Below are 13,788 nucleotides of genomic sequence, written 5' to 3'. Positions count from 1 at the left end.
GACCGCTTACTGCTTACCGCTCTCTTGCCTGTTGTCTTAGCGACTGGCTCCCCTGTCCATGTTTGGAAGGTGTCGTCTTTGTGTCACCGCGTTGTGAGTACGTAAGTCATGCCGTCAGGTTGGCACAGGTGACAGGAGCGTATTTCTGTCCCTTGGGATTCATTCCCTGGGACTCGTTCCGATACACACGGGCACAGAGTTGAGCCCCGCCGTGGCTTCGCTCCTGTTGGCTTGGCCCTAGGTGAGGTGGGCACAACGGAGGGAAGTGCAGCGGAGCTGCTGTTGTGTGGACAAAGCATATTGACATCACGTGCAGACCGTGCTTGGGAGCTGGTGTCTGAAATCCCGCAGATCCTTTTGCTGATGGCCTTAATGAGTATTTTAGGGTCACCATCCAAGCAAAAGTTGTTTATTACATCCTTCCAGTTCTTAAAACCAAAACCTATTGAGGGATCCACTCAATCTTGAGAGACCATTCTCCCATTTCCAGGCCTTGGTGAAAGCTGCCGCGTGTTCCTCTTGAGGTTCATGGGTTTCCATTGGGATTGTGGATGGGACTGAGCAAGGGCCAGCACAGACAAGGTGAGTGACTCAGCGTCACCAGCACCTTGTGAGTCACTGCTGCTGCGCACCACCACGCTGCTGGCTCACCACTGCAGGATCCAAGCCGGGGAGGTGGTGGCCTCCCAAGCTGTCACACACTGGGATGAAGTGTTGTATCATCAGCACACGAGCTGATGTGCCTTGGGTGGCGTGGCGGTTCATCTTCAGACGGTAATGTGCTTGCACTGCTCTGGTTTTGACTGTTAACTCCATTTCTGCAGCCCAGCCAGGCCCTGATCGTGGCACAGGGCTGTGCAAGAACTAAAGTTCAGGGTTTCTGCAGGTGATGGGGGTGGTGTGTCACCAGCCACCAGTGTTGCTCTGAGCTAAAAACAGGAGGTAAATAAAATGATGATTCTCGGTTTCCCGATGAGAAATGGAGTACAGTTTGTTTGCTCTGTGTGTATCTCCGTAGCATTTGCTGGCTTGTTCCCTGCCTGCTTTCTGGGATTCCTCTTACACGGCAGATACTCGTCTTCAAAGCATTTATTACCTTTAAGGAAAGAAGGGCGGTTCAGTAGGGTGGCTTGGTTTTTACTTTCTCTTCTGAGGACACTTTCTGAAACCATTTGCACTTCAGAAGTATAAATCTTGTTAAGATAAGCCTGATACTGAGGCACGTAGATGGTGATGATGTTGTTCAGCAACATAAATAATCCCCTGGTATTTTATTTCAAGGGAAGACCTCTTTCTCAAAGAGTGGATTCAAGAATACTTTTGTTACGCAGCTTCTAAAGTAGTTAAAATTGTCCTGAATCTCAGTAGCAGTAGTAGTAGTAGGCAGGGAGGACTGTGAAGGTGTTTTGGTAGCTTTGGGTAGCAGGTTGGGGGGGGGTGGGTGCCCCCCAGTCCCCTGCCTTGGCAGTAGTTCCACTTTGGTATTTTTAATTTCCCTCTTATGTTTCCCCATCTGTAAGTCTGTGGATTGCGTTTTGTACCCGTCCAAGGGTTTCCTTGGATCCTTGGGCTGCACTTACCTGTCCTCTAGGAAGGGATCTGGGGCGACAAACTGCCGTGAGACAGTGGCCTTGGGGCAAAGGCTTTGGTGCAGCAGTGAGAGGGGAGGATGCCATAAATCAGCGCCAGGATGGAGCGTCGCCTCGGGTGGAGGGGCTGCTTGGACCCGCGGCTCCCTGACGGCGTTGGGCCCTGGGCTAGGCACTGTTCTGCAACTGGCGCTGTAGAAGTTTGGATTCTGCTGGGCGCAGTTGCCCGAGGCTGTGGAGCCTCATCCTGCCGTAATTTCTGTGCAGGAGTTCAGTCATCTCCTAAGGGCTGGCCTGGGCCAGTTTTTTTTTTTTTTTTTTTTCCTTTTTCTTTTTTTAATAGAAATTAACTAGAGATGCCAAAACAAACCTTTCATATCCTGATCCGAGTGATGGTTACTCTGCAGACAAAGCATTGCATGCTGTGGCTGGTGGAGCGGGTTGGATGGTTCCTCATCATCAAAAGGAGGGCAGTTGTGATCTGCTTTATTTGAATGCAAACGGCGCTTGGCCCCCGGGTTGCTGGCGGCTGGCCAGTGCTGCCCCTCTCTTGGGCAGAAGCCCGGCATCCTTGCTCAGCCCAACTTGGCAGCAAAATGCCTTAGGATTTGTGCTCACGAATCTCCCCTGAGCAGTGGGGTTTTTTCATGAGGAACAGTGGAAATAACCCTTCACTCCCAGCCTCTAGAGGTCTTGGGTTTTTCTGAATACGGGAATGAATGAACCAAGTTGAGGTTTGAACTAGATTTAGATCGGTGCCAAGCACGTGCTGCGAATAGAAGAGCCCTTCAGAAGCTGATGTTTCTGTCCACAGGGTGGGGGCGGGTGTTCAGCTGAACAAACTGTTCACTTTGGCTTCTTCGCCGGCAGTAATGTTATGATCAGCTAATGAGATTGTTCTTGAGCTCTTGGGGGGTTTTCTCTTCCTCCCTCGGAGCTGTCATGCGAGTGTATTTGGCAGAGTTCAACTCTCGCTTCACCCATAGATCAGGTTTTGCACTGGTCTAAAAAAAAAAGTGTAGACTGAGGAATGAACTTGAAGAACACCTGGGGTCAGGAGCAAACAGAGAAATAGCAGCTGAATTGGGTGCAAATCTCTTCCTTAGTGAGACGCAATTCAAAATCATTAAAGCAATTTGAAAAAGTTGCATTTGTTAGTGCTCGGGGGATGCTTAGATTTTTGTTGTCAGAATTGTGTACGTGAGCAGAGCACATGGCTTTTTTACTTGGGCATGTCCTGGGTTTCCAGAGTGCGTAAGTGTTGGTAATGCTGCCCTTAGCATGAGCTCTTAACAGCAAGGGTGGCAGTATTTTACTTTATTTTTAGTACTGGCAGTTGAGCCTCTCAAAAGATGAGCAGAGAAAGGGGATGGGAAACGTTCTTTAACCCGATTTTAATGCTAATATTTTTCAGTTTCCGGTGAATCATCAGGAGTTGATTTAACCATGAGATTTCTCTTGGCATCTCACGGTTGTTCAGGAGCAGGCATTGCACCAGTAAGGGCATGAAGCATTGCATTGCATTCGCACTACTAAACTTGCCCTGGGGCTGCTGCCTTGTGGTAGGTAATGTAAGGAAAGCATGCAGAATTTATATGGATGATTTGCCCTTTAATAGAGTTGACATCTTAATGTCATAAACTGTCATATTTGAAACCGCTTTTGTGGTCTGTTGGCAGGTTTTGTCCTTGCTGAAGACCCCAGGTGGAAATGGGGACTTAGCTCTGGGGTGCCCCGTTTTCATTTGCTCTAGCTGGCAGCAAGATCCCTCTTCAGTTATGAACAGCAAATTGCATGGGGTGCTGGTACTTGCGCAGCTCTCGGGAAGGCACAGAGTGCACCTCTGAGCATTGTGCAGTGGTGGGATGCAGAGTTGAGTAGAGAGCTGAGAAGAGGAAGGCAGCTTGTGCAGAGATTTTGGAGCAGAATCAACATTAGTGATGGGACTGTGGCTGCCTGCAGTTGCAAGTTGGCTGGTGCGGTCTGAGAGATGTGTGTAGCTGATGATGACATCTTGCACGTGTATTTCTTCTTGGCTCCTCGGGGAGAGGACAAGTGTGTGAAGGGCCATAGGAGGCCAAAAGCAGGCCTTGTTCTCAGTCCAGAGCCAACCAGCTGGGATGTTAGGAGCAGTTCATGGCAAACCAGTAGCACCCAGCCTGCTGTTTTGACAACCATGCTGACATATCCGAAGCCTGGTAGACCCACAAGGGATGAACATGGACAGTGGCTCTGGAACAATCCTAGGTTTTCACTGTGGACCATGCCTTTGGTGGGAAAAGATGTGGTGTGCTGGGGTGGGACTCTAGCAAGTCAACAGCAGGGGTGGGATCAGACAACCCAAGAAAAGGAGAACTTGGCCATGTAGCACGAGGGTGGATCAGGATGGAGACCTCCGTGAAGAGCCAGCTCCGTGCAGACGGTCTTTCAGAGGAAGCTCCATAGGACTTTGTTTCCCAATCTCCACTCCCTCCCTTCTCCCTCAGATAGTGGAACATTGACCCGGCTGTGGCTCGGACAGGTGTTGGAGACTGAATCCTTCTCCCCACAGCAAGACATATTCAGAATTGTCAGAGTGGATCCCCAGTAGTGGGTCGTCTGGCAAGTATCTCCTGATTCCCAGTACTGAAGCCTCATTTAGTGGAGATACTTACTTGTCTTATTGAAGAAATGTCCTATACTGTACCTCCTCGGGTCTGTCCGAGTGCCACGGTGAGCCTCCTGTGTGAAACCAGCTCACGGCTTTCCAGCTGGCCTCGCAGGTGAGAGGCTGGGATCGTGTGTCTTTTGGGAGAAGGTTTCAAAGCCTGGGGCTTTGAGCCAGACCTGCTGATCTTTGGCAATTTCTTCCATCAAAAGCTGCCCAGGAAGGGGGGAGAGTAAATACAGAGTGGCCTCTGTGTTGGTAGGTGACCACATTTCAGGGGACGGAAAAGCCCCCGGGTATACGCCAGTAGGTAGTGGAGGAGGGGAACCACAGGGAAGGTGCCTGGAAAGCTGCATCTTACTGCCTCCTGTTGCAGCTGTAATCTGCATCTGCGCTGGAAGGGAGAGGCCGGCGGTGTCCCAGCCGAGGGCTTCCAGGTCCGCCGCGTGCCCTGGGGTGTGCCGGCTCCCACTCCTCTGCCTGGCACACGGGCAGGGTGGCTGTGGTGCAGCAGAGCTGCCCGTGCTGTGCAGCTCGCCGTGGGCTCCTGCTTCATTGCCAAAAGCACTTTCTGGGTCACAGCGGATCTCTGCCGTTGCCATTTCACCGCGCAGGCTGCTTGGCTGCGTGAAAAGTTTTTCAGTGTTTCTGTGAGTCGCATTTCTCTCTATTCCTGGCATTGGCTCTTGTTCTTCCAGCGCGACCTGTTATTCCTCACTTACCTCAAGATGATTTGGGTTTGTGGAAGTGCTCTGGGTGGCAGAAACGATCTCGCTCCAGACCCCGGCAGCTGCTTCTCGTCCATTACTGCTGACTCCGAGAGGCGGTTCTGATACGTTGTTCCCCTCCAGCCTGTAACTTTCCGATCTGAAATCTAACTTAATTTTTCTGTACTGCTCCCTGGCATTGTCAGGACGGTTTAGCAGCAGCTGGTGGATCTGCTCTGTTCATTTTGCAGCTGGGTCTGCAGTAGGGCAGTCTCCTGTTGAAAAATGATTCTGCTAATCTCTAATTCCCCCAGCTTGTCGCTGCTGTCTCTGTCTGCCCCGTTGGCATTCAGCTGCACGGGCTCAGCAGAAAGCAAGATGGGCTGATGGCCGGCAAGGGCTTCTCACCACTGCTCGCGCGGTGGAGGGAGGCAGCACAGCTTCTCTGAGGTCCAGAACAGGCAAAATTAATGTATGTGTCCCATCCAGCTTCCTGGTACAAAACCAGCTGGCAGCAGGGAACCCCAATGGGCCTGAATTTCCTCTAAGGTGGAACGTAAAGTCTGCTCGTGGGAGGAGGACACGGGTGTACCATTCCTTGGAAGTGGAAAGATCTCTGTGCATCTTCACCCAGAAGTGCTTTGTGGACAGCTTTGACTTGATTTTTATACATAGGCTTGGTCTAAGCCTCTATCGTAGGTGGAGGTCGTGTTAGGGAAGGCTTACCAATACGGAGCTCGTGCAGCTTTTACAGCACCACGGCTGCCGAGACAACTGAACTGGGTCTGGCACGGGTTGTACCAATGGAAACGCCTCGGCCGAGGTGTTGCCATGTTCGTTGGCAGGGCTGTATTTATTTTTTTTTTTTTAAATAAGCCATATAAAATGTGAACCTGCGCCCCTTTCCGAAACAGCGGAAGCGAAGCTGCGTGGTGCGCGGGGCTGGCTGCCCTGCCCCTCGGCGGCTCGCTGGGCCAGGGCAGAGTCACCTTTCTGTCCCGTTGGCTCCTGCGCTGCTGAAGCAGGGACGCTGCTGCCTGGCAGGAGCACCGGGCTGCTGGGTTTTGTTTTCTGGGGTTGGCTTTAGGACAGCTGATCTTAGCCCACAGTTGCCTGTTTTTTACTTAGGGAAGGACTGGAGCCAGTCCCAAGGACTTGGGCTGAGGTAACACGGGAGTCACTTTTCCACCCCCTGCCCTTCTGCAGTCTTACTAAACGAACTGCTGGTTTTTAGGAAGTGTTTACCCCTGAGAATTTGTTGTGTTGATAAAGTTCCTTCCTGTAGTTTCCTAAAGGCTGCGCGTTTCTGCTGGAGAGGCGGGCACGGCACAGCGTGTCTGGGAGCCGGCACCGTAGGGCAGGAGCTGCTGGCACCCGTTTGAGGCTACAGCCACAAAGGGCAGGATTTGAGGTCTTCTGCCATGGATGGGGAGAGGGATCCTGCTCGTCCCTCACCCCCTTCCTGTGGAGCCCTGCAGCCTCCCACGGTGTTCATAACGCCGCAGGCTGAGCTTGGTTTGGCACCCTCTTGTTCTGCTTCCTCCTCCGTCCCAGCCTCCTGGCCCCCGTGAGCACATTCTGGGCATGTGCAGGTTCCCTCTGTGTCAGGAGACCGACGGCTGCGAATTCTGCACGCGCGCGCTATTTGCAATAAGCACCATCTGCTTAAGTTTGCAGGACGCTGTCCTTGTCGGTCAAGCTGAGTGGGGCGCGCAGGCGAGGGGCGGCTGTCGCTCCCGTCGCATCGTCTGCTGAGGCTGCTTCTGTGCACACCGGTGCCTGCAGAGGGGAATGTGGCTGCCAGGGAAATTGCTTTTTGAAAGGATCAGGCTCCTAAATAATTCATTTGCTGTGCTGTTTCATGGGCTTAACCCTCCTGTGCCCCAGCTGGAGGGGCTGTCCCGCGCCATCCTCTGTAGCTGTCTTGTGCCAGCGCTTGCAGTCGCACGGAGCACACCCGTGCAGCAGCGTGATGAAACAGCTTCCCTTGGAGGACGCGGGATTTCACCGCGTTGCTGCTGCTCACGTTACTCCCCACGCCAGCCTTGCCTCTCGGAGCACCCGGCTGCTCTCGAGATGAGCCGTGCAGCCTGCTTGCAGCGACACCGCTCCCTGCAGCCATCGGGCCATCTCTTCAGTCGTCGTCCTCGGCTGAATCCAGAACCCGTTTTGGGCAAGTGCAATAAACACTTTTATTAATTGTCATGTTAAAGTCCCCAGTGTTTAGAAAGGAAGGAAGTGGGTTTCTCCCCCACCCCCGAGCAGGGTGCCTGGCTGAGGTTTCAGGTGACTGCTGGTGCTGGCTGCCGACTTCAGATGCTCTATTTTGTGTGTGGTCGCCACTTTCTAGCACTAGTTGAGAAAATAATACTTCTTTCAAAATATTTGTATAGAGATTAAAGCTAAAGAAGCTATATAGCTTGTTATCCAAAAGCTGATCTACACGAGGAGAACACATACGTATTGCTGACATCGCAGCAAAGGGTGTAATTGCACAGGCTCTGAAAAAGGCTTAATTCTAAATATAGCGGACCACGCTCTGCTCGGTACTGTTTTGGAAAGTGTGGCTGAGCCATCATTATGTATCTTCCCTTCCACCTATGCCGCAGGGTTTCAGAGAATGAAGTGTACGTTACCGTGTTTCGCTTTCTTGGTTTATTTTTGGTTTAAATCCAGTGAGTTTTTCTGGGGTAGGATGTGTCCTAATTTTAAGGTGAAGAGCAGGTCTGCTGTTGCTTACGCTGCCATGTCACTCGGGAATCTAGATGGGCGTAAGGTGTTTCATGTACTTAATCTCAGTTTCTGTGTAATCTGAGCAAACGAATGAGATGTATTTAACAGAGCAGGCCGGTATTGCTCCAGCAGGCATAGGTGTTGCAGAGGCAAGCAAGGGAGCTGGCACGCTGGAGGTGTCTCAGCAGCTTTTGAGATTTCTATAGACAATTCCTAATGGTACGTGGATCCCCAGAGAGCAAACTGAAGCCTGCTGAGATCTGGCTTAGAGCCCTAAGCATTCTAGGGGTCTGGAGAGGCTTTGCATCCACAGATGCTAGAGGTGCCATACAAGCAGACACAGCCATGGCAGAGGTCTTTCCTGGTTTTAAGCTATAAAATAAGATTAACTCTTCTCCAGTAGAATTGTTCTTCGCTTCTGCAATGAGAGTATGGCAGAATTTCACTGAAACTTGGCCGGTAGAGAAGTAACGTGTTCTGGAGAGTCTTGGGGAAGACCATGACGTGAGAATGCTGTCAGTCCTGTGGGTGACTGAGTCAGAACAGCACCGCTTTCCGAGCGATGCTTAGAGAGACGTCTCTGCGAGGTAGGGGAGATCTGCTTCCCGAACATCGCGCTCTACCCTCCGGTGTCGTGGAGGGGATTTGGTGCCATTTAGGCTCAGACTGGAGATTCCTTGGGGGGGAGGAGGGACCGTAAAGCTTGCAAGGCATTCTCCTCCTTGGAACAGAGTAAAGCATGACTGGGCCGAAGGTCTGGATTAGAGCTGTGGGTGACGCTGGGGTGGTGTTGGCGACTGCTCAGCCCCTTGTAAACCAGGTGAACCCTGTGGTCACCCTGCCCTGCTGGTAGGGTATGTCAGACCTTTGCCCAGCCCTGGTGCTCAGCTGCCTTGGCTGCCTTCTGTCCCAGACTCTGCTGACTGCGTCCGTGGTGTAACTGATGGAGGATTAAGATCTGGCATTGCGGTGGCATCCATCTGCAATAAATGTTAAAATTTCCACCAAACGTAAGGTCAGCGTTGATCAAAATAGAGCAGGCACAGGGAAATACTCCAGAGAGAAGGACTTAAGCTCCTAAAAGCGCTTTGAAAATGGTCCTGGGAGAGGGCTGGGAGGACTGTAGGCAGTGGATACAATCGCCCGTTCTGGTGGAAATCTGGCCTCATCCGAATTGGCACTGAAGCAACGTCGCCCACGCAGCTGGGAGGTCCAGCAAGAATATGGAGAACATGTCTTGTTCTAAATCGGTGGGTTTCGCTTCAGTTTGGAGGAACCGAGTCCTCCTTTTCAAGGTATTTCTGTTAGTTGATTGAAATTTCCAATAACTGTGGTGCTTTTTTTTTTTTTTTTTTTAAGGCATGTGCATTTGGTAGCAGTATGCCTGGACAAGGGCAGATGCACAGGAGGTGTGGATTTTTCTAAGAACTTTATTACTGCTGTTGCTTACCATCTCTGTAGCCGGGGGTGCTTCAGTAGCAAACCTCATTTGCCATGTGCTGCTTTTGCTGTAACGGCTGCCTTCGGCTTTTAAATGGGTTAATCTCGGCAGAAGACTTCTTGGTTAGATTTTGGAAGAAAAACCTGGACATTGTTGTGGCTCCCCTGCCCTGTGTGCTCTTGCTGGGTTAAAAAATGCTGCAGAAGGAGCGGGAGATTGTTTCATGATTAATTTCTTAATTGCCAAACATCCAGATGTGGCTTTGTGCAGTGGCACTGGATTTGTGCGTGCACTTTCTGCTGATGCCTTGTTTCTGCACCACGTTGTGGGTTTTTTTCCTTTCTGGGCAGCCTTAATATTTACCCAGCAGAATCGGGGTGCTTTGGGTATATTTTCCTAATAGTATGGCTTTTAACGTGGGAGAGTGGAGCCGTGGTTGATTGCTACCTTACCCTCTTTGCGTTCCTGTCTGCCCTGAGGTGTGGTAGCAGAGAGCAAGGGTGTGTTTGTAACGGTTGACTGTAAAACGCAGTGGTGCCATCTAAGCACCAGTGAGAGCATACTCATGCTCCTGCAGAACTGTACTTGTGTTTGCAGCAGAGGTAAAGAAGGCAGGGAATCAGCCAAGAGTTGCAGAATGTGTGGGTTCCCCCCCATGCGCCCACATGCGCTCGCCTTCTCTCACGCTGCGCCTCTGAGCTCCGGAGCTCAAGAGGACTTGTTCACTTGGTAGTTTTCTGATGCTTTTTCTTGGCTTCTTTGTTTGCTCAGACAAGCCATCAGATGCAGGAATCAAGTTTACTGCTGCCCGCTTTCCTTTGCAACCCCCCATTGCAGGGGAGCAGCTTGTGCAAGACGCTGTTGGTTCTGTTGCTCGTCTCCAAGCAGTGGTCGCTCTTCAAACCAAATAATGGTGGGTTGTGAAACTTGCCTCCGAGTTTTAATTGTGGCCATGTGGTACGCGCTGGTGTTCAGGTGTATTCTGTGACTGATGGTAGAGGTCTTTTTTTAAAGAGACTATGTCAAGGAAGGGAGGGCAGATGCGTTCTGTTTTCTCCAGGACTTGGAAAAGTGGGTCTGGCAGACATGGCCAAGTAGGACTGGAGCTGCTGGTTCAGCTAAGTGTGGACCAAAATTTTAACGCTTGCATAGGCAGGACTTCAATCGCTGGGTACCAAAAGTTGTTTTAATACTGCTCTGTGGAAGCATGGCTTTTCTAGCACGTCTGTAGTTCAGCTGGCAATTATTAGCAGTGGCTAGATGGTATCAGTCATGCCATTCAGTATGTAGCTTTGATCTGTATGTCAGTTCTGCTAGGGGGTTTTGTGGACTGTATAATTAAAATCACATCCAAAATAATGCCCCCTTCCCCTCTCTGTTTTTCCAGGAGGCGAAGGGCAGAGTGGAGATGGGCAGCAGACCGTGCAGCCATTGTCAGTCGCTGGAATTGGCTTCAAGCCCACGTCTCGGACCTGGAATACCGAATCCGGCAGCAAACGGACATTTACAAGCAGATTAGAGCCAACAAGGTGAGGACTGGGAGCGCGTTTGGATATGTGTGATTTTGCTTTGCCTGCCTCCTGATGGCTCTCTTTTCTCAGGCAGTGGAGAGTGTGTATGCAAAGGCTGATGCCTTTTTTCCCACTGCATCTCTCAAAAAGCATCTTGCACGGTTGTCACCAGTTGTAATGCTGTTTGGCGTGGGCTGAGTGTAATTCTTCTCCCTGGTTCAGTACGGTAACATGAAGAGAGCGATACCTTACTTTAAAGTTCGTCTTTGGGTACTGAACAAAACTGTTGCTGTTGCATGCGTGTTGCTGTTCCCTGTTGTGCAAGCCTTCCTCTTTTTTTATTTGATTTTTTTTTCCTTAAAAAAACCCACACAAAACAAAGCCTTCCCAATCTTTCTTTTTGGGAGTAGTTGAAGATGGGGATAAGGAACGACTTAACAAGAGACTTGCTGGGGAAGGGGGGGATTGCAGAGGAAGTTGGCTTCAGATGCTGTCACACAGCACAGGCTTAAAATTGAGTCTGTATCACAAAAAAGACTGTTTCTAGGTGCTGACCTTTCTCTGAGGAAGGAATTACTTTTTTCAGACTTGCTCTCAGATGGCAGGAGAATGGCGCAGAGCAGAGAAGGGATGAGGGGAGGAGTTGTTCCCCAGACTTGTTCAGGCATGCACATCTGAATGTCAGGCCTTTGTGGCAAGAAGGCTCATGGTATTGCATCAACTTTCAGATCCCCAGGAATTCAGAGTCCAGCAAACGCTTTTCCCAAGATGTGTGGTGCTCTGGGGGTGGCGGGGAGCGAGGCTTCCCGGCGGGCAGAAGGCACGGGAGGCTGGACTTCCACGCAGCTCTGTGGAAGAACAGGCGCGTTGACTGACGGAGGGGTGCAAATGGCTAGGTGGCACAGCACGGCTTGCTGAACGGCATACATTACCAAGATGAGAGCAGAAGGTTTCTTGGAGATGGCCTGTATGTCAAATTAAGGAACCAGTCTCAGAAAGAATTGTCTTCCTTCTGTATTAAGAAAGCTGATCATGCAAGATGGCTTCTAAGAGTAGAATACAAAAAAGCTAAGCATTTATACGCTAAAAGGTAAGTGATGGAAGAAATGAGAAAACTTCAGCAGATGATGGCAGCTTGACAGACTCATGAAGTAGCCTGATAATGGCTACGAGCATCCCACAGGTTTTTATCTAAGGTTGCAGTCTTCAGGTCTGAAAGGAGAGCATCGTGGTATTGCGCCAAGGTTGGAAAGCATATCTGAGGTTTCGGAAAACAGGATGTCATCTTTTCTGATTGGTTTTAACAAAACTCCTCAACTGCAATAACCCGATACATGCGTTTAAGATAAAGCATGCCATGTGGAGTGGCAGAGGAGTGCAGGTGTTGATTTGGTAGTGGCTGTTCTGCCTGAACGAGAAGGCAAATACCACGTCTTTCTGGCAGGACTTCGTGGAGATCCCTGCTTGCACCCAGCCGTCACTGGTTTGGTGTCACGGAGCTCAAGGATGCCTTGTAAAACGCGTTCTGTTTTCATCACTGAAAAACTCGAGTAAGGTTCATAAAGGCACCTTGGGACAAGTGTAGGGGACTAGAGAAAGGAGTGCGTGTTTCAGTGACACGAGTCTTGTTGGAATGGATTCAGCTTCAAATTATACGAGGACGGCAATTACAGAATTTGGAGACACCTTGTTTTTCTATCAGCATACCTTAACTCTAGCTTATTTAGCCACAAGGAGGTTAAAGTATAGCTGCTGCAGGAATTAGAAGTTGCTATTCTATGTTATTCTTCTTTTGGGTTAATTAGGTTTATATGTTAAGGTTTACATCCAGGGTACCTTTCAAGAAAGAGGCATTGCTTTGTCAAATCAAAGCAAGAGAAGGACCAGGCTGTCTGCTGCCTGGGTGTCTCGGCAGTGATCGTGTTTCCAGCACGTTGGGATTGGCTCGGTCAGAGCTCGTGGGATGTGGAGGAGAAGGACACATCAGTGAGCCTGTGTCCAGGGTTAGCTGTGAGGGGCTCTGTTCTCTGGCGCTTAAAGACGGCAGGGCTGTGGTGCCTTCGATCTTGTGCTGGTTCTGCGGAGCGAGTACAGTTGATTTAAGGGGATGGACGTCCGTGAAGATAATAAGGTGGTTTTGTTTCTTTTCACAAATGTGCTTTGCTGGGCCCTTTTGGAGCTGGGGTGTGGCACAGTGCTGGTGCCCCCATGCAGATCTTGGCACCTCCCTGCGTGTGCGGGTGGCAGATGCTCGTGTTTGGAAAGGAACAAACGGCATTTTCTCTCTCTTACAAGTTTCACTCTTAGGTGGAATAAGAGGTAAATTAAGATGAAGGGCTCCTGCAGGAATTTTGCACAGCAGTTGAAATACAGTGACCGGAACTGCTTGAAGAGGGGGCTGTTTGCACGTCATCTCTGCAGACCCGGGCTCCACGCGTCTCCAGACCCTCTGAGGCGGGTTCCCTGCGTTCCTTCTGAGCCTTTGGTCTGATCTGTGCCCAGCCTGTCCATGGGGAGGGCTGTGCTCTGGTTGGAGCTGCTGAGTCAAGGGAAACGTGATGGAAAGGGTGGGGTGGGAGTTAGGAGGAGCCTCTGGCTGGAGGAATTTGCAGCTCTCGCATGAGCTTCCTGTGTCCGCAGCGGTATGTTGGCCTTAGGGCACAACAGGAGATGCTGCTGTCCCTGTGCCGGGCTGCTGAGGACACTCAGTCTCTTTCTGATGTGTCCTAATGTGTGTCGGTCCTGCCCCTCACCCGTTGGTCCCTTGGCAGCAGCTGCTGACTGTTAACGGGACTGTGAGATACGAGATCTGTCTCTATCTGAAACCCCTACAACTGACCTCTCATTAATACCATAATTCGTGATAAAAATGGGAGTAAAGAAGCAGCAAACTTGCCCATAAATACTGAGGCTTCCTCTTTTCTTTGTTTTGGAGAATGCTGATGAAAAGCAAGTATTGCGTGATCTTGGAATAATTCTCACACGCTGCTCCTTTCCCTTCCCTGAGAGTTGGAAATTTGATGTTACCCTTCTAATTCATCTTTTATTATTCAGAAATGTATAAATAACAGAGATTTAAAACTCTTAAAAGCAAAGCAGAGAGCATGAGCCCTTGGTAGGAAGATGCTGTCCAGCCTGCAGGTCTGTAGGTCCATCGAGG

General features: G+C 50.4%; 1 protein-coding gene across 3 annotated transcripts in view; it reads left to right on the top strand.

Moving 5' to 3' along the window:
• KANSL1 (KAT8 regulatory NSL complex subunit 1) overlaps positions 1-13,788 on the top strand; it is a 99,224-nt gene that overhangs the window by 61,190 nt on the left and 24,246 nt on the right. For all 3 annotated transcript variants that reach the window (XM_035895131.1, XM_035895132.1, XM_009639650.2), the window contains exon 3: positions 10,505-10,646. In XM_035895131.1, the coding sequence (XP_035751024.1) occupies positions 10,505-10,646 (142 nt within the window). The remainder of the gene's footprint in view (positions 1-10,504; positions 10,647-13,788) is intronic.

The sequence above is a fragment of the Egretta garzetta genome, unplaced genomic scaffold (assembly GCF_000687185.1).
Source record: "Egretta garzetta isolate BGI_Z169 unplaced genomic scaffold, ASM68718v1 scaffold385, whole genome shotgun sequence".
Taxonomy (NCBI): Eukaryota; Metazoa; Chordata; class Aves; order Pelecaniformes; family Ardeidae; genus Egretta; species Egretta garzetta.
This window is presented reverse-complemented; position numbering and strand designations above follow the sequence as displayed.